General features: G+C 35.5%; 1 protein-coding gene across 2 annotated transcripts in view; it reads left to right on the top strand.

Moving 5' to 3' along the window:
• Nucleotides 1–27,925, top strand: part of IL1RAP (interleukin 1 receptor accessory protein) — a gene marked incomplete at its 3' end in the record, with an annotated part of 132,307 nt that overhangs the window by 79,299 nt on the left and 25,083 nt on the right. For both annotated transcript variants that reach the window (XM_081301812.1, XM_081301813.1), the window contains exons 3-8: nucleotides 1,378–1,663; nucleotides 5,705–5,891; nucleotides 16,484–16,649; nucleotides 19,542–19,613; nucleotides 21,885–22,011; nucleotides 24,327–24,475. In XM_081301812.1, coding sequence (XP_081157938.1) covers nucleotides 1,378–1,663; nucleotides 5,705–5,891; nucleotides 16,484–16,649; nucleotides 19,542–19,613; nucleotides 21,885–22,011; nucleotides 24,327–24,475 — 987 coding nt within the window. The remainder of the gene's footprint in view (nucleotides 1–1,377; nucleotides 1,664–5,704; nucleotides 5,892–16,483; nucleotides 16,650–19,541; nucleotides 19,614–21,884; nucleotides 22,012–24,326; nucleotides 24,476–27,925) is intronic.

Below are 27,925 nucleotides of genomic sequence, written 5' to 3'. Positions count from 1 at the left end.
AATTGTATATGTTAAAATCATAATAAAACTCATTCCAGAAGAAACAAAGAACACTTAGAGCTTTATACATTTATTTATTCTTAGAAGAATAAGATGATGAAAAAAATGTCTGAAGACTGTCAAACATAAGAATATATTCCACTGAAATGAAATTAGGTGTAGAGACAGTGGAATTGATACAATTAAGGAGAAAAAGAAGTATGGAATTAATTACACTTGAAAGAAATATATTATTATATTATATTATATATTATATATTTTTAGGTTTGGCATCATTGTATGGCAATCTCTATTCCCTTGGGTGTAATTAAAGGAGTGATGTAACCATTTTATTTTAAAATGACAATCATTTACCGTATGACACAATGTATGTCTTTCCAATTATTCTACTTAGCAGGAAAACTGAAATGTATGGAAGACTGTATAGTTAGAATGTATGTAAGGGATACAAGAAACAAATAAAGCTATCTTAAGATAATTTGGGGGGGGGGTGGCTTAAAGGACTCCCATTACCCTTGTAATCTCTTCTGTTTTTGCCCTCCACTCAGATTCCACTCATAAGAAGTAATTATCATTTGTTTTTTTCCTGAATTGAGTGATTATTTTTCATTATAAAAAATAAATTCTGAAACACACTGTTAATTTTGTTTGACTATCAATCTTTGAACCACTAGCACTTTTATTTCCCAGTGAGCATCCTGGAGACCTTGAATTCCTAAGGTCTGTAGTCACGCTGCTCAGTACTGTATCCGGTATGATCCCTAAATGGCTAGCCCAGGTGAAGTTGTAATGTAAGTGTAAAATAAATGGAATGTTGAAGATCTACTGCAGAAAGAATGCAAATGTAAAATGACTCATTAACTTTTTTCGGATATCCTGGATATACCACGGCTAAAGAATACATTATTAACATTAATTTCACCTGCTTGTTTCATGAGGTGACTGGGTATCTAAAATTATATTTCTATTGGATAGTGCAGATCCAGCCCCCAAAACAGGAGATGTGGGAGCCCAGAGAATTCTCTCTCTCTCCCAACTAGGTTATCAGTTACAATTTCTTCCTGAGGACTTCTCTGTCTCCAGGAAGTGAGAAAGCACATGACTTCTTCTTCAGATGATATCCCCCTCAGTCCTTGTAGGGTTTCACAGGATCAAGCTGTCAGATCCAATGTTTATCCAGAAGATATCCAAAAGACCATGAAGGAATGGAAAGAAGCAATTTCTTTCACTAGTGGTGTTTATTATATGCATTTATTGGAGGGACCATCGAAGGAGATTCCTAGAAAGATTGGATATCCTAAGGAGAAAGTGTGTCCTCTGGAGGACTTTATTTTGAAGTGACCCATCTTCCCTTTTCTTTCCTTTTGATTATTCTAGAACGCTGTGATGACTGGGGACTTGATACCATGAGGCAAATCCAAGTATTCGAAGATGAGCCCGCTCGCATCAAGTGCCCGCTCTTTGAACACTTCTTGAAGTTTAACTACAGCACAGCCCATTCAGCTGGCCTTACTCTGATCTGGTATTGGACTAGGCAGGACCGGGACCTCGAGGAGCCCATTAACTTCCGCCTCCCTGAGAATCGCATCAGTAAGGAAAAAGATGTTCTCTGGTTCCGGCCCACCCTCCTCAACGACACGGGCAACTACACCTGCATGTTAAGGTAGCTCGACTGCTCTCTCTTCCTTTTGATTCTCAGGCTTTATTCAGATGTTGAATGCACCATGAAGCCGGGCGAGGGAAGGGAGTATGTAGAGTTATGCTTCACTTCAGTGTCTTAGCCTAGAAGGACTGAAGGATGTGCAGGGAGAATGAGCATGCTCCAGGAATATTCTCCATGGGTGGTTTCTTTTCTGACCCCGACACTTGTTGCAGTTGTCCAAAGATGGAACTTTGTTTATTTGCCCCCTTCCCCTGGCATTGCAACACATATCCCAAACCTGGAAGCATCCACTTCCCTAGAAAATTAACAAGGCTGGGAATAGAGCCCATTTGAGTCTTTTATTCTTGGCATCTTTCAAAGTGCCTGGCCTAGAATAATTCAGAGTACCTTTATAGAAGAAAGAATATTTAGGAAACATCAAATGTATGTAAGACAGTGTTTAAATTTTTCTACTGAAATTCCCCTAGGAAGCAAGTGAATACCACATTCCTGAGAATCTAAGACACTATTGTTAAAAAACCTACCATTATTGCAATGTTTATCAAACCCATTTTTTTCTCTAATATCTATGTAGATTTTATCTTACAACATGTCTGCTTTTCTTTTACTGCAGATTAATGTTGTTTTTGTTTGGGAGTGGGCAACTCTTAAAAAAAAACTGAGACTCCTTCAAAGAATAATAATTTCAAGGCTTAGTTCTTTGGATACCTTTTATTTACAGTCCCTTTTACCTTGATATACTTTGTTTTTGAAATTCTCATCTAAGTCGTGACTTTCATTTTTATTTTTTCAAGCTGGGGAGCATTTTTTTTCTTATAATATAATTTCCTACTATTTAATGGGCATATTGTTTTACCAGAGCAGCAGTAACAAACTACCAGAGACAGTGTCCTAACCATTAGGAATTTCTTTTCTCAGAGTTCTGGAGCTGGAAGTCTAAGATCAGAGTTGGCAGGATGGGTTTGATTCACAGCACCTCTCTTCTTAACTTGCATATGGCCATCTTTACATTATGTCTTTGTACCAGGTTCCCTCTGTATATGTCTATGTCCTAATGTCTTTCTGAAAGGATACTAGTCATATGACACTTGACCCCCCCTTTTGAGCTCATTTTACCTTACTTATATTTTAAAGGCCCTGTTTCCAAATAGAGTCAAATTCTGAAGTCAAACTCAATATATGAATTGGTGTGTGTGTGTGTGACACAATTCAGCCCATAATAACTACTAATCCCATATCTTTTTTCTCTCATCTTTTGTGTTTCTCTGCTTTCATAAATACAAGCTATGCTATGGTTACTTAAAAAGGTCCTCTATTGCAGAGAAGCCTTGGAATCACTGTGTCCTAAGGGTCTATGAGGCCTCTAAAGACCCTTCTGGAGCTTTCACCTGACAGTGGTTTTATTGGAGTGAATTTTAGACTGGTAGTGGGTTCCCATGGAGCATGGAAGTCAGCTGTTCCCATTATTTATGTCCCAATGCCACTTGGTATAAGTTAAAACAGATTATATTGGAAATAGCATGAGAGGAGAAGGCAGAGAATTCAGGCTGCCATTCCAGCTCTGCCACCACTTTGCTGATGAATGTAGGCAAGTTGTGTCTATATCTGTTGTCTTCATTATGAGAATTGGCCTACCTGCTCTTCAAGCTCCTCTTCCTTTTTGATGATTGTTTATCCTTTACCATTTCCCAAGTGAACATTAGCAGATCCCTGGGATGGAGTCATCTTCTGTTTTCCATTAAGACTCTGGTCTCCACTGAATGATATTCTATAGTATCTGTGTTATTTTTTTGCTTAGCTTCCCACTGCTTGCCCAGAGCAATTCCCCAAACTTTCCTAACCAACCATTTTACATCATAAGAGTAGAGCTGCTTGGCCAGTAAGGCATGCATATACCTTTAATGTTATTTTTCAATTAAAGATTGTCTGTTACCTGCCTGCCTATCTTCCATGTCTCCACGGCAAAGTGAGAATTGAAATTATTGTCTGGGAGCATTTAAAAGCTTCTCACTGGGCTGGGGTTGTGGCTCAGTGGGAGAGTGCTTGCCTGGCATGTGTGAGGCACCGAATACAAATAAATGAATACAATAAAGGTCCATCAACATCTAAAAAAAATTTTAAAAAAAATTTAAAAAAAGCTTCTCACTTCCCTAAGATCATTTCTAAACTGAGAATGGCCTTCAACCCAACCATGTGGAATCACAGGGCTAGATAACTTTAAGGCCATGAAGTTAGATTCATCTTCCTATATTTTACCTTATATTCCTGCTTCAATAATAGTCAACTTTGGGGATTGCAAAAGTCAGTCCAACCACTGTTCATCACTTTTATTCAAATCAGAACATATATCTTTATATTCAATTGAAATATACCTTTTATAGCTTCTGCCAATAGAATCTTTGTTTTACAAGGCACAGGTCCTGCCTGCCACTCCCTTATGCCACATTCTTAGTATTGTCACAAGTTGTGTTTGGGTACTTCTCCTCTTATGTTTGGGAATTCATGCCCCACCTCTTTCATTGTATTTAGTATCAATTCATAAGTCAAATGTTTACTATGCTTTGGTCCTATTGCCAGAAATAATGAAAAAAGGTGGAAAGTGAAAGGACTCTAAACACTTATTTTTATTATTCTATATATCCTATCTTGTTTCCCTATATGTAGATAAAATTTTATATCCATTTTATTCATTTAACAAATATTTTTCATCACTTACTAAAAATTTAGAAATTACTAGATATGATGAATATAATAAATACCAGTAATCATGTGGAGCTTGTTTTACAGAGGATATAGATAGATATCTATGATATAACCATTTAGTTTTATATTATGATAATTTTTAATAATTCTTTTTTTTACAGAAGGTAAGGATTTATTTTGACATAATTATAAAAGCATGGAATATAATTTGCTCTAATTCAGTCCCTAGTACTTCTCCTTTCTCTCCACTCCTCTCTCCACTTGTTGCCTTCTCCCTACTGTACCGATGTATTATGATAAATGTCACCAAGGAAATGTTCAAGGTGCTCAATGAATAGGAGACCTAAGCTAGATGCAGGGTAGATAAAGGATAACAGAGAAGAGGAAACACCTGTGTAGATATTATTATGTGATTTCAGTCATTCTAAGTAGATGATATGTTTGTTTTGCCCCTCATCTTGATTGTTTTTATAGTTACCAATAACAATTTTGAGTGGTTATACCATATTTTTTTTACAGTCTTCCTTTTGTTTGCATTTTCTCTTGATCCTAGTGTTTTATTGCTGAGATGGCTCTAGATGGACATTTTGGGGTATGTGTTGTCACTATTTCCCCCTTTCCATATTTCCATCACTTGAAAAAAAGATTTCCATACCAAATTATACTTTGCCCAAGCTGTTTTTACCATTGAGCTATGCTTAAATATTGCCATTCTTGCCTTGCTTCACCAACACTGAGTATTATTAAAAAACTTTTAAGTGAAAAATTTAAACACACTCACATAGCACACACACATTTCTCACAAAATCCCAATAGCTTACCATGGGTATCATAATCTGCCCTGTGGTTGGGCATTTTATATCCCTAATCCTTTCTCCTTTTTAAAAAGTCTAATATCAATAATGTTCAGGGTCATGGGTAAATATTTTAGAGCATTATCAGTAGATAACTGTGTTGATAGTTTTTATTCTGTGATACCAAGTGGCATAAGAAATGCCTCCATAAGCCATTCAGTTTTTATTTTATTTTATTTATTTATTTTTTTAAAGAGAGAGTGAGAGAGGAGAGAGAGAGAGAATTTTTTTTTTTAATATTTATTTCTTAGTTCTCGGCGGACACAACATCTTTGTTGGTATGTGGTGCTGAGGATCGAACCCGGGCCGCACGCATGCCAGGCGAGCGCGCTACCGCTTGAGCCACATCCCCAGCCCGCCATTCAGTTTTTACAGGAACTTAACACACATAAATGAAGTCTCTACTTGGTTCACTTTAATTTGGTTGCTATATTAAGTGAAATGCAAATGAGACTACCTATTTATTGCATATTTCTTTTTTCAGGAACACTACATATTGCAGTAAAGTTGCATTTCCTCTGGAAGTTGTTCAAAAAGACAGCTGTTTCAATTCCCCCATGAAACTCCCAGTGCATAAACTGTATATAGAATATGGTATTCAGAACATCACTTGTCCGAATGTGGATGGATATTTTCCTTCCAGAGTCAAACCCACTGTCACATGGTATATGGTAAGCAAATTAGAGCACATTTTATTTTTTTTTTCTTAAATGTCAGTACTTATTTGCTGAGTTAAATGTAGGAGCTGAGATTTCTCTTCTTAGATTTTATGATTTCTGCTTTAATAACTTTGCACAAAACTTGCCACTTCCTCGTTTTATACTGTTTCAAAGAAAAAGGTAATGGTTGCTTTGCCTCAGCCCACTGTTTCTTAATTTACATCGCCTGGAATACCAGAACTAACTTGTTTCTGTTCACTTCCTGTTGAACACATTTTGAGAAATGTCTCCTTTTACTCACTGCCTAATGAGGTCAGAAACTGCTGAGTCATCTGGTGAACTTCAGCTCCTTGGTTTGTCAGGACTGTAATTTGGTATTTATGTGTGTCATTCTGATTTGCCCTCCTTCGTGGGCACCATCTCTCTGTGGTTTCTTCCACATCTAAGGGATCTGGGAAGTATTTAATCAAAAAATGAAAGTGTTTGAAGGAAACACTTATGGTAGCAGGAAAGCTAACTTAAATCTCAAGTTCCCACTTACATCAAAGCCAAAAACTCAAGGTCTGCAAAACTTGGTGACAAATTATCCATGAGAACTCCTTTCAGTAATTGAGTGAGAGAAGCTACCAACGCCTTTGAGACTCTTATGGGAAGGCAGGGAGGGTAGCAGAAGAAAGTGACATGTTGTCTGACCCACCTGAGAGCAGGAGGCCCCAAAAGAACCACAAGTGCTCATGGGAAAGTACAGCAGGCCAACTCAGGAGCAGCAGCTGAAATTAGGAGAGGATTTACTGGGAAAAGACAGGTGCAAATAGTAAGAAACTCTGATGGGGTTAGAGCCATTATAGTGCCTTATAACTCTAAAAAGTTAACAGATATACAGAAGAGAAGCAGCTACATAAGGCCCTAAGTTTGATCCTCATCATTCAGGAAAAGGAGAAAATGAATTAGATTAGGACAATGTAGAGGAAGGAAAAAGAAAGGACTTGCAAAAAATGGAGGAAGGGAATAGTCAGGACATCCCATGACAGAGCCACCATAGATTTGGAGACCAACAACAGCAAAAACAAGCAAGCAAGCAAGCAAGCAAACAAACAAACAAAAACCCAAGGTAAAATCCTATTCAGAGCTATAAGAAAAAGTAGATAGAATAACATCTATGCAGAAAAAGAAGGTATGTCAGAAGTGTGTATTATTACCTACTTCAAAATGAGCTAAAAGACATTAAGAGAAATCACAACAAAATTGAAAGAATAACATAAATAAATAGAATTAGAAAAGTCCAGAAATGACATAACTCACTGAAAACTTACAATGAAGAAAATATTGTTTCAGAAATGCAGGTAAACTAAGAAGTGTGTGTGTGTGTGTGCGCGCACGCGCACCTATATAAGTATGTTCCATTCTATTGAACTGATAGAATACTCTATTCCCCAAACCTCCCTTACCCACCTACCCCAGCAGAAGTGTGCACACATGGTCACACACACAAACACACCATACATAATTGGTAGGAAGTAAAAAGGAGAAAACTTTTTAAAGTAAAAAATAAATAATGAATAAAATAAAAAGGTTAAAGTAGCTATACAAATATCAGATAAAGTAGACTCTAAGACAATGAGGATTACCAAAGATAAACAGGACATTCTGCAATAGTAAAAAGGTCACTTTGTTGGAGGCATAAAAATAGTAACAGTAAATGTGCCTTTTAAAAATGCTTTAAAATACATGAATCAAGAGTTAACAGAATTCAAGAGAGAAATAAACAATTCCACAATCATAGCTGAAAAAACTTAAATTCTCTTAAGTGTTAATGAAACAGCTTAGGAATTAACTTAAAGAAAGTGTTAACTATTAGCCAAAGGTGTGCAATTTGAACTTGAGTAAATATAGTGCCTGCAATGGTTTTAATTCAATGAAATAAGTTCTAATTCATAAGTTTATAATGATATTTGTAAAAATTTTCATTACTTGCATTTGAATACTGACAGGAAATCAGTTTATTGTCTGGAAACCTAGTAAATAAAGAGAAATAATTTAATATTCATTCTGATTTTCTTGGAAGAAATATACCATTTGTAATGAAATGGTGCAGAAAAGTATGTTTTATATAAGCATCCTACTAATAAATGAAGGAGAAATCATAGATTTGAAACACCACTTTGCAAGTCCCAGTTGGTTAATAAATCTAAGCATTAAGCATCAATGATTGTTAATGTCACAAAATGATAAACCACTAGATATTTTTCTTCTAATAGAAGAACACAGTGTTAGCTATAATCTTGTCAAATGTATTGATCAAGTCTTTAGATACTGCTGATATTTTGCCAGAAATCTAAAGAATATAAGAATATATTGAGGAACCCTATGAGTTTGCAGTTGGCAAAATCCAGACTGTGTGAAACTCTACAGGCCAAATATGCTGGGTGATTCAACGTGTAAGAAAAGGAAAGGTGTGGAGGAGGAATGTCTTAAGAAACATGACATTAAAAGAAGCATATAAGACATTTAAAAAATGGATGATACTATAACATCTAAGGATATACACCTAGGTGATAAAAATGATCAATGAAAACAAAGAAGTGATTTTACTATGAAAGTATAGATAGTCACTACTTCTGTGGACAGAGAAGTAAAGAAAGTGTGATTGACATGGGACACATGGAAGGCCTTCAAGGGTGATTGGCAAAGTGCTATTCCTGGACCTGACTGGTGCTTACCAAGATGTTTGCTTCAAAGTAATTCATTAACTCATACATATGTTTAGAGTAGATTGTTTTAATATGTTTTATTGTATAATAAAGTGATTAAGAGTAAGGAAGAACTTGAGAAAAGGAAGGAGGGTGAAAGGAGAGGAAGAGGAAGGGAGAGAGAGGGAAGGGTAAGGAGAGGAAGAGGCAGATTGATTTAAGCGCTTCACCAACCCTGCATGGACCTTAGTTGAACTCTGTTCATCAAATGAGTTGTACAACAAACTGTGAGAAAATCAGACATTTCTGAACTCATAATACTGATGATATCAGTGAATTATTATTTTTTAAGCTTGATAATGGAACAGTAGTTATACTTGCTGAGAAGTCTTATGATTTAGCAATATAAACAGAAATATTTGCAAATAAAATTTTATGATCTCTGTGATTTGTCTCAAAATAATTTTGGGGTAGTGAGTGGGTATAGATTAAATAGAACATAGACTGATACTTGTTAGGGCTAGTAAGGATACAAGGGCTCATTTTATGTTTTCTTTGTAATTGTAATTCTCCATAGTATGAGACAATTAAAATTGCATAGATGATTAAAATAATAATATTAACAATTTTACATGAATAAGTGTAATATATTTACAGTTTAAATGTGTTGATCTATTTACTCTTCAGTCAAGGTCTTTAACCTTGTGTGCTTTTTCAGTTTTCTTCCCATACAAATGCACTCATTTTCTCCTCTCCTTTTTCCTCATGCAGTGCCCCTGCCTAGAATGTTCTTCTTTTAAAACAGATTAAATTCTACTTGCTACATGAATTGTTCCTTGCTTTCTCCATCTGGAAATCACTTTTTCCATATACACTCAGAGCTATTTATTTATATCTGTTTTCACTGCATTTATTTTTCTGTAGTCATTAATTCCTGTATCCATTCCACATCCACTATCTGAAGATCAGTTGTGTTCACTGTAATGTGCCAGCAATCTGGGGGAAAAGAGACAGATGTCCAGCTCTGAAATCTCAAAGGAGTGCACAATTTAACATGGATGAGTTCATAAGAATAATTTCTGTCCTTATCAAAAGTAGAACTTATATTTCACAACCATGATAAAGAGGAATTGCTGGTGGTTTTAAGAAGAGGAAGAGCATGTGTTCAGCTGTTTCTTCAAAGTAATACCATATCCAGTGATTCCTTGGTTTTGTATTTTCCTCTCTGGAAGAGGATTGGTGCTATGAACCATGGCAGGGAATAGTGAAAGAGACACTGAGGAGTAAGCAATGCATTTAATAAATGTCATATTAAGTTAGAGATGTCTGCAAGACATCTGGGTGGCAGTGACTAGCAGATAGTGGTTGCGTACTTTTGGGTCTAGAGCTTGGGGGGAAAATCAGAAGTGGTGATAGAGAATTGGATGCATTTCTGTGATGGTTGAAGCCCTTAAAAAGGGTATATAAAGTGAGAAGAAAAGCCAGCCAAGGTCAAACTCTAGAGAGATTATTCATGAGGTGAATGGAAGATAAAGTCTGGAGAAGAGACTGAGAAAAAAAATGTCACTGCTATAAAACCATTGTTGTGGCAGATAGCCAATAGCATGTGGGTGACTGAAAAAGACAATCAGCAAGCAGACACCTTTCTATCTTCTACTCCTGATGCCTGTTATGCTGCTTTTTTTTTTAATTTATATCTTTGCATAATTGAATGACACCTTTGATCGTACAAGTTCTGCCATCATGGGAACAAAGTCAAGGGTTTCATTTGCTGCACACTCCTGTTGCTATACAGTAGGGCTGATCTTGCCTTCATGCTCTATGTTCTAAGTCAGCTGCAAGCACCCACTTAGGTATCTTGGCCCCACTATACCAGTTCTCTTTTTGTTGAAGTATCTACCTTGAAATTGTAGAAATGATCTTTTTTGGTAATTTAAATAAGTCTACAATGGTTAAAAGTTACATTAATTATAATCAGTTCTAGCAATTTTGCTTTCTTTGTTATCTGTAAACAGAAAGAATACTGCTGAATTGAAAGGAGGGAGAGGAAACTAATAATCTCACATTTTACTAGTGCAAGGCAGTGTGGTAGGTGACATATGTAATCATACATAATACTCATCAAAATTCTGTAACATAGATGCCACCTTTTAATAGATTAGGAATGGGAGACTCAGAAAGGTAAATGATTATTGTTAACATCTATTGAGCCCAGGGACTGCATTCTAAATGCTTTATTTTACTCTGTCTCTCAATATCTTTTGTGAAGTAGATTCTCTTTTTTCGCCATTGTAGTTAAGGAAACTAAGGTACAGTGTAGTTGAGCAATTTGTCAGAGGCCACAGGGCTAGGAGCCAAGCTTCAACCCATGTGTTAAGAATCCACACTTCTGCATTATCTTCCATAATTTAATCAAAGTCATCCAGCTGCAGATGGGAGTCTGGGATTTCAGGCAGGTCTGTGTGGTCTCTGAGCTCACACTATCTAGGACTGATATACAGGCTGGTTCAGTCTTTACTTATAGAGTTCCAGCACTTGGAAGACAGGCAATCTTTGAATAACAAATCAAACTTTGGGCTGGACTGAGACCTAGGAAAGCCTGTAGAGGGCCCTGGGAAATCAGAAGGGTATCTAATAAACTGAGATTGGAAGAAACAGAAAACCCAATGTTTATATTTCAGAAATGCAGAGGAAATGGGACAGGATTGCTTTTCTGCTCTCTGCATGTCTTCATTTTCTCTTTCCTCCTCCTTTCGGCATGGCAGGATATCCTTAATTCAGGATCTAGAATTCACAGTTCTCTCATTCAACAATCCTGTGGGGTAGATTGATGTGCAATAAATGTTTGTTGAATAAAGCCAGGTTTCCTAACCAGCCTGAAAAAACAAACCATGGTTGGTGAGTGATCTGCTGAATTTCAAATAGCCAGTTTGTCACAGAACTTCTGAAACACAGTATGTATATAAATGGGAGACTGCCTGTTTATTCACACAGGGACTTCCAAACATGTTAGCAGGAAGGACAGAGGTAAGTGATCCTGTTGGTGTTGTTTTTATTGTTAGATTTATTTAAAGAAACGGGTTTTAATATACAGAAAGCCTTCCTCACTTTCATATTACTGGATTAATTCTCTTCCTCATTGTTGTAGTTGGATATTTGAAAGTTCATGTTAGAGAGATACTAGCGAAAACAGAGGCAACTTCCCCCTTCCCTGAGGATCAGGAGAACACTTTATTGGGCATTTTGTATATTACATTTGTGGCAATTGCTGAAATACTCTCAACTGCCATTTAGCAGAGTGAGAGACATTTTGGATATTAGTTTTTAAAGAACTGATTGTTCTCATACCCATGGTGATCATTAAAATGGGTGTTGCCTTCACTTGTCATTTGGGTATGAAATTAATCCAAACTGGTCAGATATTGTTTGTGGATTGCTCTCAGAAACTAGGAAAATCTTTGATTTTTTTTTTCTGACAAAGTTCCATCAGGAAAGAACATTTCTAAAAAGCATCAATCCAAGTCTTTTCATTGGCATAGCATGTCTTGTTGGGAAGTTAGTCCAAGGTCTGTGTAATAGACTTTATTTTTTTAAATGCTTGCTTCAATTTGGTTTGACAGTTTGGCTAGATTGATTCTTTCTCTCTCCTTTCCCTATAGTCTCTATAGAATAGAGTGATTCTCAATTTTTGGCATGAAGTTAGTGTGCATCATATTCTCTTTTAGAGCTATACACTCATAATTCTACATATACGTATATACATGACGTTATTTTATATACTTTTAGATCCTCTGAGGACCAAGATTCATCACTTAAATAAAATTCAATTCAAGCAAATGTCTCTGAAGCCTTGAGGCTGAATCATACCAAATGAATTACCTACTTTCTATTTTGATAGAACTTAATTTATATCTCATCTTTGTTCTGGTAGCAGTTGTCTTTCTCTTCTGCACTAGGTAGTGAGCTCTTTTTCCTTTTCTTTCCCCTAAATAGCAGTCACACAGCACAAAACTGAGCCAATATATATTGCACTTAGGAATTGATTGGATAATTTAATGAATTAGGCTGAACTGTAAAATTCCATGAGGGAAAGTGCCACTCCTGTTTTTACTGACTGTTATACACCCAGCTCCTAACAGTGCCTGGCACAGAGAAAGGACTTTGTAAATATTTATAAACATTCGATGACTTAGTTCTGTTTATTGGAAAAGACTGGTTCATAGAACTCTTCTGACACTTCATGGCAAAATATAATGTATTTTATACCATCTTAATCTTGGATACAAAAACTTCAGTAGCTATTCCTAACTCTTCAGATCTTATATCTTAATTAAACTCTTTGTATTCTTATTCCCACTTCCCCTATCCATCCTGTAACCCACCACCCATGTCTTGTCTTCCACATGCTTACTACCACTTACCTACTCCACATGTCTCAGAGTTTTGCTTCTTCCAGAAACATTTTTGATGGTGCAACACAAATGTATTGAGCTCCATGTGCCAGACATGGGGCAAGTTGCAGACCATGGAGAATAGTGCTCCTTCACGTCCTCCTGGCCCCTATAGGAGTTAGTTTTCTAGAGGAGGAGGCATTCTCTATAAAAACAAAACATCATAATGAAATAATTTTTAAGTATTAACAAGGAGGGAAATAATACTAGGAGAGTTGCAGGTGAGTTCTTCACACTTTTCTCTATGTCTGGAGGGTTTTTCTTTCCTGTCTTCCAGTAGCTATTAATATACTACTTATCCTTTAAGAACCAGCCTAAGTCTTCCCTCTCCATTAGGTTTTTTTTTTTTTTTCAGTGTTTTTGATTTGATCTTCAGGTACTCCCTGCCTCTGTGTGCTTTCCATTGTCTTATGAATACCAGTAAGTTATGAATCCCTGTGAGTTAGGAGACATGTTTTTAACATTCTTTTTGTGCATTCACACAGTTCTTTGTGTGTTGTGGTTTCTTGAATGGAAACACTTACTTCACTGTGACATTCCCTTGATCACAACCTTCCTCTCCCCATACGCTTCATTTCCGTCCAAGGATCTCAGAGTCATTTCCTGTGCTCTTCTTTACCTGTATGTTGTGGTTTGTTATTACAGCAAATGTTATGTGGTTGAAAAGTTGCGCTTCTATTTCACTTCTCTCTTTTGGGTGCAGAATGAGGAACTGATGGATCAATTAGGAGGACTTTATCTTCTAGTTAGCTAAGTATTTGCTTTATTGAAGAAATTCACTTGCCATTAATTCATTTCTTGCTTTTGGAAATATGGAAGTATGTTTTGTATTCTTTGAATATCCAACTCTTTGTTCATGTCCATTTTCTTCTGATTTCTGAAATCATTATAAAATTTGCAGAATTTTGTTTTTCAGGATTTATTTCTATGTTCAAAAACATCTGTGTGTCTTAGGAGTATGTGCTAGAAATGGAGCTACTTGTAAGAAAAAGAATTCACCAGACACTACAGGCTGAACTTCATTTGCATTTATAATTTAATAATGTCTTGACATCCCCCACCAGCACACATACACACATTTATTCATTTATGTTCTTAAAATTCTGTAGATGTCATAGCTTTAAAACAGCTATAAAATGTTTCTTTCACCACCTTCATATACAATGCTGTTGAGGGTCTCGTGTGGTAGTGTATGCCTGTAATTCCAACACCTCGGGAGGCTGAGGCAGGAGGATTGCAAGTTGGAGGCCAGCATCACCAACTTTGCAAGACACTGTCTTAAAAAAGAGAAAGGAAGGAAGGAAGTTGGTTGGTTGATCGATTTTAAAAAGGGATTGAAGATATATCTCAGTGGCAGGTGCTCTTGAGTTCGGTCCCCAGTACTCCACCAACAAAATGCTGTTGACAAGTTCATTAATAATGCTTGACTTTTTATCCTGAAAAAGTCTGCTTTTTTAGTTTATCACTAACTGCAGGAACCAGCCTGATTAAAGTGATAGAGCCAATCAAACTATTAACACTGGGGCTGACTCCAGGCATAGAATAAGTGCAGGGCCACTGTATGAAGTGAGGACACAAGTATCAGGTGGGATTCAAAGCAATGGCTTTGAAACAGATAAATTTGAGTTTACAACTGAAACAAATAGATCCAATTTTCACACTACCTACTGCTATGACACTGACTGTTATAACTTACAGACCCCATTTCCTCATCCATAAAGTAGGAATAAGAACACTGCTAACTTTTTTTTGAAAAAGAATCAGATAATACAGTGCATGTTAAGTGCGTGTTTCAGTATATTCTTTATAGCATCAACTCACTGCTGGGGAGAGTTGCTCATTCTTAGTTAAGAAACCAGTGAAAGACCTTTTTCAGCTGTGTGGAACTAGGTTTCAGCTCTGTACTGTGCTATCTCTGAGATCTCTTTATCTGTCTGTCTCACTTTTTCCTCTCTGTGAAACTGGAGCATATTCAGTCTGATGCGTCTACTTCACAGGGATTTAAGAACAGCTAAGCTAACAAATGAGAGAGAAAAATATCTTTGAACTGTTTAAATGAAAGGTGCCACAAAAATCCAGTAGCGTTCTATATGCATTCTAAACTCTGTTTAAACCCAGTCTGACATAAACTCGTTATCAGAGTGTGGTTCTTTGTGGCTTTATACTTTGTGTGTAACCTCAGGGTACTAAAATCTTCTGCTGACGTGACAAGTGTCCAGGAGCAGTGCTTAGTCAAACAGGAGAAGCTGCAGTGTGAAAAGCTAACCTGAACAGACAACATCAGCCTCCTCTTGATGACCTTCTCCATGAAGCAAAAGTTCAGGGCTGTCCTTAAAAGACATATTTCCTGTATCACAGAATTGCAAAATGTGCCTCTTAGGGAAATTGCCATATTTCAAAATACATGCTCCAGGAATTGAAGAAAGAAAACCTCAAGCATACAAGAATCAAATATGTGAGGCCAGGAAACTGAGCACACACACCAGTAACAGATTCTCAGCATGTGAAGATCTAAAGTTCCTTAGAGATTACCTAATCTTTTTTCCCATTCATGAATCATTGATGCTTAAAAGAAAAAAACAAAGTTTTTTGAAAAGTAAATATTCATCATGTATTTCTGCCACAGAGGATATATGGATGTTTTTCAGATATATATATATATATATATATATATATATATATATATATATATATATATTGCAGTTGCTCAAGTTTTCTTAGTCATTTTTTAAAGATTATATATATACACACACACACACACACACATATATATACATATAACTAGATGGAGAGATAGAAAGCAGGACTTGAGTTAGTACAATCTCAACAATTAACCATCAACTCATATGAAAATATGAGTTAGGAGCAGAAATAAACTCTTAGATGAGGCTGATGAAAAAAGCTTTGGTTTTTGGATTCGGGAGTCTATGATGGTCTATTGTGAAAATTGGATAAAAGAGCAGCAATGACTGATGTAGCAATTCCACAGGGTTACCAAGAATGCCAAAATCAGACATCTTAAATTGGAACCCAGTTTATCAGATAACAATGGCTTGATTCCTGAGTTAATATAATCACTGAAAAACTATAGAACATTATACTTGTTCTCTTAAGCAGGACTTGCAATTGCTCAAGTTTTCTTAGTCATTTTTTAAAAACCTTAACCCTGCTTCACGATAAACATGAGACTATGAGAATTTGAATGGTGGATTCTGAAATAGGAAGCCTATGCTTTTGAAATCATATCTCAGTTTGGTATTTTCATTTCTCTTTTGTAGAAATGTTAAGGACATTTATTCCACATGTTCTTTGCAGAAACATCATCCAGATACTTGACTAAAACAGTTTTGTAAAAAGTGCTGCATAGATATTTGAATGCTCTGTGCAAATTTAGATATGAGAGCATTTGTGTTCATTTGTTTTCTATGCATGTATCTAACGAGTTACATCTTTCTTCTTCTAGGGTTGTTATAAAATACAGAATTTTATTAATGTATTACCTGGAGGCATGAACTTGAGCTTTCTCATTCCCTTTATTTCAAATAATGGGAATTACACATGTGTTGTCACATATCCAGAAAATGGGCGTACCTTCCATCTCACCAGATCTCTGACTGTAAAGGTGGTAGGTAAGCATGACTTGTGTTGAGTACACATGACAAATGCAATAATCTTGTTTTGGTTATTAATTATTTATTACATTTAATAAATAAAAGACTTCTTTTGTTCACTACTGCAGTTCTATGTGTATTGTAAGCATTGAATAATTGTTGGTTGACTGAATATGTGAGTGAATGAAGTAAAGCACATGGGAATGAAAGTGTACTAGATAGATTGGTGTTTAAATTATATCACCTCTGCTTTATAGCGACATGACTTGGTTTGGGTCAAGATTTCAGTCTCCTAATCTATGCTCTAGGACTACCTAGCTCTCCAAATAACTGAGAATATTAGAAATAGCATATATATGTGCAGTTCCAGGCAAGCAGTGGAGACTTACTGAATGGTATTAATTTTATCATCAAAAAAGTATTTTACTTGAATTAAGTAAACTATGTCTTTCTATGTATTGAAATTTCTGTTGTTATTGGTTGCCATAGGTATTAGCTAGCAGTGTTCAACCATTATTTTGCACTGAGAGAATAGTTGGTAAGAAATAGGGGGGAAAAATGGACGATCCTAGACAGAGTCAAGACTCCTATCAAACCCAGAGATCAAGAGAACTAGTATCATGTGGCTTTTGGGGTTAAGCCCTAAATACCACCATCTCTACTGTGCTCAAAATGATGGAGTATTAGAGGGAAACACTGAGTCCCAGCAACTGGAAGTAACCTGTTTTGACACTCCATTAAGTGGAACAAGTAATTCTAAATGCAGGTTAGTGCTCAGGGATTTGTCTGTTAGTCTGACACCAGATTCCCTGTAAATTAGGAAAAAAAAAAGGTTTTAACAAAGTGCAAGTAAAATTCAAATGAAATAATTTTTTAATCACTTCTTCTTTGTTTACTTTTGAAATAATTCTGTTAGGATTAATTCAGTACAAAAAGGAAGACTAAATTTACAGTCTAGCATGAGAGGCATGTATTCATCTCAGCAGTTGTTTCTAATACATGTACTTCAATGTGTCAGTTTTTAGAAAGTTGGGAACAGGTGTCCTTAGTCATCCTGATTTATAGATATAAAATTTGACCAAGAAGGGTGAAGTGGTTCTGAACATTGAAGCAACAAAAATTCATTTTTAAAGCTGCAAAACATTGAGTATTTATTATGTATCACTGGGAGATTACTTAATTTATATTTTTAAATTTATTCCTCAAGCTGAAACTCTGAGGTAAGTTTTATTTATCCTTAGTTAAGGAAAACTTGTTTTCAAAGGTTAATAAAAATTTGTCTTCATAGAGTTAGCATGTGACATGGTCAGGATTAGAATCTGGCCACTGAATATTTGACCCTTAAAACCACCTCCAAGGTATTTTTCTTTCAACTTATGAATATAGATTATTATAAAAAGTAGTACTCCCAACATTTATCTGATATCTCATTATTACTTAGACATATGGGCTATCATTAATTTTTTTTAAATTTCTGCTGATCTCTGCATTCATATTTATTTAACCAGATCCTATGTTAGACACTGAGCATTTTGAGGAGAAATATTTAGATAATAACCATAACTAATAATCATGGATTACAAGTTGAAAATATATACTACTATCATGCCATATTTTTGATCTAAAATTAATTTGGCATTTCAAAAAGAAAAGGAAATATAGAGAGAAGAAATAATGAAGACGTGAAAGCAGTTAATTGTAATGTAGTATGGAAACGTATCTCATGTAAGCCTCAGAAGTCAAGAACACTGTTTAAACCCTCTGTCCTGAAATATGGAGGAAACTCAATATGTGTATTTGTTTCTTTGTAAAGGAAAACCTGTTTCTATTGGCAACACTTCTGTGACCAAACGTGTGAGTTTTCCACACCAAGCAATTCTCCAATTCTCTGTGGACACCATCTGTGCTTCCTACAATTTAATTCTGCTTGATACTAACTACTTGGAGCTAGGACAGACCCCACAGGTTAAGGTTCAGTCCCTCAGAACTGCCTCAGTCCCTCATCAGAAGCCAGTTTCAAGCAGTGTGTCCCCAAGTCACCCATGCTAGGGTCCTACTTGCTTACACTCTGAGGATTCCCACAATGTCCTCCTCTGGTTCCATGATCTTATGTAATGGCTCACAGTGATCACTTTACTTATATTTACTAGTTTATTTAAAAGGATTCAAATGAACAGCCAGGTAAAGATATATATAGGGCAAGATTTGAAGGATCCTGAGTGAAGGAGCTTCTGTCTCCATGGTATTGGAGTATACCATCCACTTTCCAACCTCACATATGGATGTATTTACTAACCAGGAGGCTCTCCAAACCTCACTGCTTAGGGATTTTATGCAGGTTTCATTATATAGACATGATTGACTTAATCATTGGCCATCAGTGATTTATTCAATCTCCAGCCCTTGTCTCCTTTCTGCACGTTGGGAGTTGGGGCTGAAATTTTTAGCTTTTTAATCTTGGCTGGGAATATCTCTTACTCTGAAGTTATCTAGGGACTTACACCATGAGTCATCAAACTAACATACAAAAAGATATCTCACTCCATATACACCAAGAGTCTTACAAGTTCTTGAGTCAGGAACTGGGGACTTACATCAAATAACTGGAGACAAAGACAAATGATGCTCATATTACCCATAAACACTAAAATATTACAAAGGTTTTAGGAATGCTATATCAGGAATTGGTAACAGAGACCAAATACATATTCCCTATTATGTTACACTTTGCTTGTTTTAAATGAAATGTAGTAATTGAGTTCATATTAGACTAAAACTATGTGCCTTCTTAAGAATTGAAAAATTGTACCAGGAAAATTGGAAAGGCTTCACAGATTTTGGAATAAGGCTGCAGGATTTAATACTATCTCTCTTTTTTTTTTCCTTTATTTTATTTTCCGTCCATCACAGGCTCTCCAACAGATGCATTACCTCCCCAGATTTATTCACCCAATGATCGTGTGGTCTATGAGAAAGAACCAGGTAATTATAGCTGTGCCTCTAAAATTCACTGAGATTCTCTTAATTACAAAAAATAAAAGGAAACTTTAGTACAAGACAATAAGGACTATTATAAAGAAATACATGAATTTGAACTGAAATGTTGACAGTTCTGGGGATCAGCTACTTCACTGATCTCAAGGGCAGCTCGGGGAATCTTTGCTTCTCTCTCAGCATCTGCTCCCTTCTGCTAGCAGTTTTCCTCTGCTGATAGGTGATTTCTGTGTGATGCAAACTTGACTTTGCACAAGGTTTTTGCTTACTGAGGATGCAACAAGAACATAGGACATCCTTCAACCTTCTGCTTCACTATAAAAAGGGCAGAGGATGAAACTTGTAGACAGGACCCTGGCTCTCAGAGGTCTAAATCGATAGAGATAATACACCTAGATTCAGAACACCATAGAATGTTTACTATGGCTCTCTGACTCTCGTATTTTTGTAATTTTTCATGCTGGAAAAAAATTGCTTATAACTATTTAAGTAAGAAATAATTTATGTCCTTCTGACTCAACATTTCCCAAGTTAAGTGAATAGAAAACTATAGAAAAACTTTAACAATTTCTAAATTGTATCATTTACAATAAATTCATTCGGTATGCAATATGAAGGAGAATGTGTATAAAATGTTCTAAAGATAATATTGTCAATGATCAGCATGAATGGAGAACAGCAATACCAAAAAAATTAAAATGAGTTTGCAAAAGTTGTTTGCCTTATTTAAAAAATAGAGATTACATTATGGGATCTGCCAACCTCAAATAAGCTGAATTTCCTAGAATTGGCTTTGGCTTTGTATAATAATATGAACATTCTTCCCACTGTCAGGGTAAACTCCTATTAATCACTAAAATATGTTTCATCTACTTATAATATCATGTTTTCAAAAACAGTTCTGGATTTGATGTTCATTTTATCACTTTATTGATCTAGGAAACTGGAGGAGAAAGACATACGAACTATACATCAGAAGGGAGAATAGAATATGATCCCAAAGTTAGATCAACCAAGTACAAATCAGGGTGATCAGGTAACCTATCCTCTAAACCTGACACTTTCTGAGAGTGAAAATAGTCACTATTAATAACTCACCAGGAATCCAGGCATAAAAGAGTATTCTTAGTAAGCTAAGATGGGAAATCCAGTTTAGGTCAAATTCTGGCCTAATACTTATAATAATTTGACCTAGAAATGTCTTTTATCATTTATGTGTAAGGTAGCTTTCTGTTGCTGTGACATAATACCTGAAACAACAACTTTAAAGGAGGACTGGTTTATTTGGACTAAGTTTCAGAGGTTTCAGTCCATGGAGAGCTGGCTCTCTTGTTTCCAGGCCTGTGGTAAAGTAGAACATCTTGGTGGTAAATGTGTGGTAAACCAAAGATGGCCAGAAAGCAAGGGGAGGGCAGGGGTCCAACTCCTAAAGGTTCTACCACCACCCAAAAAAAAAAAAAAAGTGCCTACAGCTGGGGGCTAAGCCTTTAGCATATGAGATTTGTGTTACATTTAAGATCCACACTGTAACTGTCTCTAAGACTCAGTTTTTGCTTCTGTAAAACATGAGAATATCCTTAAGATTAAATAACCTTGATTGATATAAATATTTAGCACAATTGTGCAAAATTCCAGTGTGTAGATTGCTGCTGCTGTTACTGTTAACTACTCTTCTCTCTATCTGGGGATCTCCCTAATCTCATTTTTCCATCTCAGAAGCATACTTTGGAACTTCTATTTTTAAATTGCCTGTAAGTCTATTGAATCCACCCCAATATCTTGAGAGTTTCAAAATGAGGAATTTGTGGTCAGTTCTCTTCATTGATGGAATGTTCCATCTTCCTTGGACAACAACCAAAGATCTGGGGAGTCTTTTCTTGGTCACCCTTTGTTTATGAGAGAAATAACAGAAAAGAGGAGCATTCCATAGAGATTTAAGACTAAAAAGTTATTGCCAGAGCCTTTTTGAATAAACAATGTCATTTACAGAATATGTAGATTGCATTAAATGTGGCCATTCTAGTAATTTTAAATAAAGCTGTTGACCTTCTTTTATTGGTTTTGTCTTCTATTTTATTATTATTTTTTCTAATAAAGTATGGCAGATTGCATTAAGATAGTTCGCAAGAGAATTAGACCAATGGAGTCATGTGAAAGTTGAAAAATGATGTCTTAACACAGATTAACTTTATCTGCTACCTGTTTTTTTTTTCTTTTTTCTTTCTTTCTTTCTTTTTTTTTTTTTTTTTTTTTTTTAAGGAGAGGAGCTACTCATCCCCTGTAGAGTCTTTTTTACATTCATTAAGGACTCTCACAATGAGGTTTGGTGGACCATTGATGGGAAAAAACCTGATGACATCACTATTGACATAACCATTAATGAAAGGTATCATGCGGGCATGTAAGGGGTGATTAACCTTTGTTCATCAGTCAAAGGCCCTTTGATTTATATTAGTTAATGAAAGTAAAAATTCTCATTTTTGCCTATAACTAACAAAATTTTCATATATTTAATGCTTACATCTCAAAGCAGGGATACTAGACTTGTCATTCATGGACTACATGTCACCCAAGAATTGACTTAGAATGACCTGAGGCTAGGCATCTTCATCATAGTTTGCCAGCGGGGCATGTACCATACTGCTTCTTAAGCCCTACAGGATTCATATATTTATGATGTCAATTGGAATTAGATGGAATGTACATCCTACATGAATGGACAGCTTACAAAATAAGGTTGAATATACTTGAAAGTAGTTGTTTTCTTATTCTCAATCCTGTATGTGCCCATGTACTTATGCCTCAGATAATTATGGGTTAGCTCTTGTAGTTCCTTGTCTTTCTCCCTCTCAAATACTTCATAATTACTTTGAAAATATTGAATAAACAAATAAATGTTCATGAAGTTTTGTTTTAAAAGTGAATGGGTAACAATATAGCTCACTCATAAAATAACAACCTGGGTCACTCTACCCTTAAAATTACCTGATTTTTTAAGGGAGATGGAAAAGAGAAAAGTATCGAAGACAGAAGACTTCTCTGTAAATGAAGTATACCATTGCCAAAGAGCAACTGGTTCACTGCAGCTAGCAATGAGATTAGCTGATCAACTATGGCAAAGTAGTTTCAAGACCTTAAGCTTTATCACTTATGTGCAAATAGACCTTAAGCCACTTGAATTTCTAGAATTCTAAATCTATGTTTTCTCCTAACAGTCAATTCAAATTTTGCGCAAAAATCATAAAATGTCTACTTCACAGCAGGTACAGTAGGAGTAACAATGATAGAGCAATATTTTCAATACAATGTGATAAATGCAGTGACTGAGATGCATTGGATGTTATGGGAGGATTTAATAGGAGAGTCAGTCAGTTTAAGGAGATTATGTAATGCTTCTAAGATGATACAGTACTAAAATCAATATTTGAAGGATGAATAGAAATTTTTCTAGTTAAAGAAATGAAAAGAATGTTCCTAGTAAAAGGAACATCCTGCATAAAGGCCTGGAGTTTAGAGAAGCAGAGCATATTGAAAGGCATAAAAGAAGCTTTCTGAAATTGAGCTGTTTTTTTTTTTTTTTTTCAGAAGGAATTGATGAAAGATGGGGCTAGAGGCTCCAAGGGAGAATTATTATTGATCATTTCAGGAATTCTGAACATCATGTTTCCCATCTTCATAATAATAATGAATGAATAGCAATGAAGTCATGCTGTTCCTCCTTGCTGCTATTGAAACACATTCTCAGTGCTCAGAATAGCAGGGGAGTTAAATTTGGACTGAACCAATCAGAACCCTTAATCAAATTTTCCTGACTGACAGACAGTAAGCTTCATCCAAAGGAGAACCTGGATGGCAGTTGCTATAGGAGATACATATTTTTCCTCTTAAAGGAATGGGGTACAAAAGAATTTTAAATCTTGCTCTTAGACACAAAATACTTGATCTTTAATTTACTGAGGTTTGAACATATTTAATTTCACAAAGTTTTCTTGCTCTGAGCAGATCCTCCCTTTATCTGTTAGGATTTAACCATGAGATTTCTGTATCTTCATCCAAATATTCTACCTTTGTTCAGAATCTAATAGTAGATGCTGTACTTCGGTGGAATTACCGAAGTACAGCATCTACTATTGTAGGTAATAATAATAGTCTTCAACAAACATTTATTAAGCTATTATTGTTCTAATACTTAAGCATTAATATAATCAGTTATCAGAATTCTTCAGTAAGTTAATTCATATAATGCACCTTGTAGGGATTACTACCTTCCTTTTCCAAAACTGGAGCACACCGCATGAAAGATTAGCCATACTGCCCGAAGTTTATAGCACTAAATGACAAAACCTGGATCAAAACCCAAATAGGTCTGATCCCAGAAGATTATTTCTAAATCAATACAGCATCCTGCCTCAGAAATTTGAGTGAAGGAGACAGTTGGCTTTGAAGGAAAAGCTCTAGCAAGAAGTTAGCATTGGGATTTGATCTAGACATTAGGATAATGTGCAGTATAGATGGTGAAGAGCTTGTTGATATCTAGCTCTTCCCCTTTTATGGTCACTGCATTGCAAGTAACACTGCTTATTAGCATTCTTTCTGCCCTCACCTGGGTAGGGGCTCTGTGGGTGCTTATTTGTCTGATTCACAGAGCATAATGGCCTCTGAGTCTCATGAATGCTTTGGTTTTCTTTTCCTTGTGTCTAGCATAAGTTATACTAAAACAGAAGATGAAACAAGAACTCAGATTTTGAGCATCAAGAAAGTTACTCCTGAAGATCTCAAGCGCGACTATGTCTGTCATGCTAGAAATGCCAAAGGGGAAGTTGACAGAGCAGCCAAGGTGAAGCAGAAAGGTAATGGATGCACTCAGCAGATGGATCTGTGAAGTCCAAGTGTAACAAGTGGTGAATAGGAAAACGGGAAACACTGAGAGCTCCTAGCATGGCCTCTGACGCATAGTAATGAATCAAAGTTTGAATGAGAACTCGAGCAAAAATTTCCATCTATGTGAAAATACTCAAATTATTTTTTTTTTCCTGGTAATGTTAGTACCTTAGTACCCAAATTGTTGTTCAAAAAATCCATACAATCATGAGGCTCAGTTTTATACCTATTCCATCATAAAAAGTGAAAAATAAAGAAAATATTCATAGCTACCAGGATGTAATAAAATTGGTAGAGCCACATGTTGTTTGTGAATTATAATGTTACTTTTAGAAATCATTGATAGCAGAGTTCAAGTTTCATAAAGTTGATCATACCTTATGACTTAATGCTTTTGGAGATTTTCCTACATAAATCACCTAACAGGCAATTAGGTATCTATGAAAATTCATAGAATTATCTATAAAAATGAAACACAAATAGCAACCATCTAATTGTGTGCAAGTAGTTAAGGGATAGAGTATTCTTGCAGAAAAATGTAATTTTAAAATTACCATTTTACATACTATGTGTCAATATTCAAGTAGTTTATATAATGTACCAATAACTATAACTGCTAAAATGAAAAAAAAATTTAACTTAAAATAATGTAAAAAATGATTCCTATGTTAATATTACCCTATTTTTACATAATAAATAAAAATTATAAAGCCTTCTTGTGTGAGCTGTTGCTCTAAAACAGGCTGTATAATATTATTTTGGGGTCTCTCCCCTAATACAGTATCCCAGACAATTAATCCCTTTCAGAATCTTTTTCAGTGGTTGAGAGAAAAGAAATGATGTCTTCACATCACACATGCAATGAGGTCATTCAGAAACATCCTGGATTCTACTGTTTGATAAAGCTTATAATATTCATAATAAAAGTGAAAATAAAAATTAAAAACAGCTTATAATTGTACATTTTGCACTGGGACTAAATCTTTTTTTTTTTTTTTTTTTTAACTAATGAACAAACAGGATGCACCTGAACATTTCATTACACATGAGATAGAGGCAAAGCCTAAAATGTGTATATCTCTCAAGTCTTACTGGATTTGTTCAGGATAAGTCATTGCTCCTGCTCCTCAGTTGCCTAAAGACTAAAGTACATGATGTTAGCAGTTCTTCAATGTTAAATCCTGAAAGCACTACTAAAAATCATTATGGATTACATCATGCAATGCATTATCTCTACTTTAGAAGTCAGCCTGTTGAAATCGTGATTTCTGTGCATCTTAACTCCATGACCTTGAAAAGTCACTGAATCTCTCTGAGTCTCAATTTCTTAATATTTAAAGTAGGCAAATGAGTGCCAATACCTCATCAGGTTGTTTTAAAGTGCTCAGAGCGGGTACTAGTGTATATTTCTATGTATTAAATGCTCAGTAAACATTAGCTTTAAGTATTATTTCCACAAGGCTTTCATAGGTGTTACTTGACAAAGGCTTTCAAATAAATATCATAGGTGAGGTTGAGCAGTATTAATCGAGTTATTTTAATTCAGGACTCATAGATTCTTTAATATATAACATTTGATATGAATATCTACAGTGGGTTGGATTATTATTGGCAGGATATTTTCAAATATGTTTCCAGATTTCTTAATTATGGAGCATTTTATTGGGATTTTCTTGTGAGACTTGTATTCTGGGGGACAATCATGGAGGTTATATAAATTAATAAGGAATTGTCAAAGCATAGAAACTATATAGAAATAAAGGACAAGTCTGCCCACCATAGTCACGTGAGTAGCTACCCTGACACAGAAGCCCTGCTCTGAATGTAGCATGGACACCATCAGGGTGAAAAAGACGTGTGGACCCACTAGACCAGATGCTCTGTCCTGAAAGGAAAGCCAGACAATGAGCCATTCAGATCTGTACACCCAGTGGTACCAGAGGGGTGGTGGCTTTGTTTTACTTAGCTTCTGTTCTAGGCCAGCTAGTGCTAGAATTCAGATATGATATCTGAGCTCACATTCATGCTTTGCATTTATGAATCCTTCTTTGATTCATTAACAAGCATTCTGTGTACTCTATGAAAATGATGAGAGGAAGGGGATTGGATCTAGAATAGGTTTTATTGACAGCATAATTGTATCAATCAGCCAAAGCCAAGTGTTATAGAAGATGGAGCTAATGTAAACATGTGACATATGCACTTGGTTTATAATAGGAAAGTTCTGGGGACTGAGGGATGGTGTATGTTTAATTTTATGAGAACCTGCCAAATCTATTCCAAAGAGGTGGCATCAATTCCCGCCTCCACTAACAATGCAAGTGCCCTATTTCTTCACTACTTTTGGACTTGTCAAACCTTAAAATTTTAGCCATACCACTGAGTAGTGGTAGAATGTCATTTTTAATTTATACTTCTCAGAGATTAGTGTCATTAAATACTTTTTATGAGCTTATAGGTCACTACTTACTAGTTATTTCTGTGAAGAAGTGTCCTTTGACATTTTTACCCACTTTTTGGTCATTTGTGATTTAATCTAATGTGTTATAGGACACGCACCTATGTGCACACACAACACATTCTCAATACAAGTCATTTGTCAAATATGAAATTTATACATATTTTCACCTAGTATATGAATTCCTTTTTTCTTTGATAGATATAATTTTTTAAACAATTATGAAGTTTGTTTTATGAATTTCTTCTATTATGGTTAGTGCTTTCTAAGTCTTGTATCACCAGTCTTTGTCCTGTATTCCTCTGGAAAATTAGATTTTTCCTTATGTAGTTAGGCCTATGATGCATTTCAAATTATGTTTTTATGGTGTGAGGTATAGGTTAAAGTCTAGTATTTTGGTTTTGTTTTTGTTTTTCAAATAGATGGTTGCTCCAGCATATTATATGGAAAATATTTCCCTTTTTTTCTTGAATTATTTTGGTAACTTGGCCAAAAAATTCCTTTGCCTCAATGACAGCTGGTCTATTTTGGTATCTCCTGCTCTATTAATCTGTGCCTCTTTGGTCTAATACCTCTTCATCTTGATTAACATAACTTAGGATATATGTAAGGACTATTATAGAGACCATATGTTTTCATATAGATTTTAGTATCAGCTTGTCAAGATCTATACAAAAGCTTGCTGGAATTTTGTTTGGGACTGTATTAAACATATAAACCAATTTGGGGATAACGGGACACTTAAAAATATTGCGTTTTCCCATCCATGAAGATGATGTTTATCTATTACTTTATGTTTGTCTTCATTAATTTCTTTTAGCCTTTTTTTCTGTATTTGAGTGTACAAGTTTTGCACACATAGTATCAAATTTAATTCTCTATATTTTGAATTTTGTGCTGTTCTCACAGTATATTCAAATTCTACTTTACAATTGTTCAGCAATTAAACACAGAAGTGCAA

Source organism: Spermophilus citellus, assembly GCF_964194105.1.
Source record: "Spermophilus citellus genome assembly, chromosome: 7".
NCBI lineage: Eukaryota > Metazoa > Chordata > Mammalia > Rodentia > Sciuridae > Spermophilus > Spermophilus citellus.
This window is presented reverse-complemented; position numbering and strand designations above follow the sequence as displayed.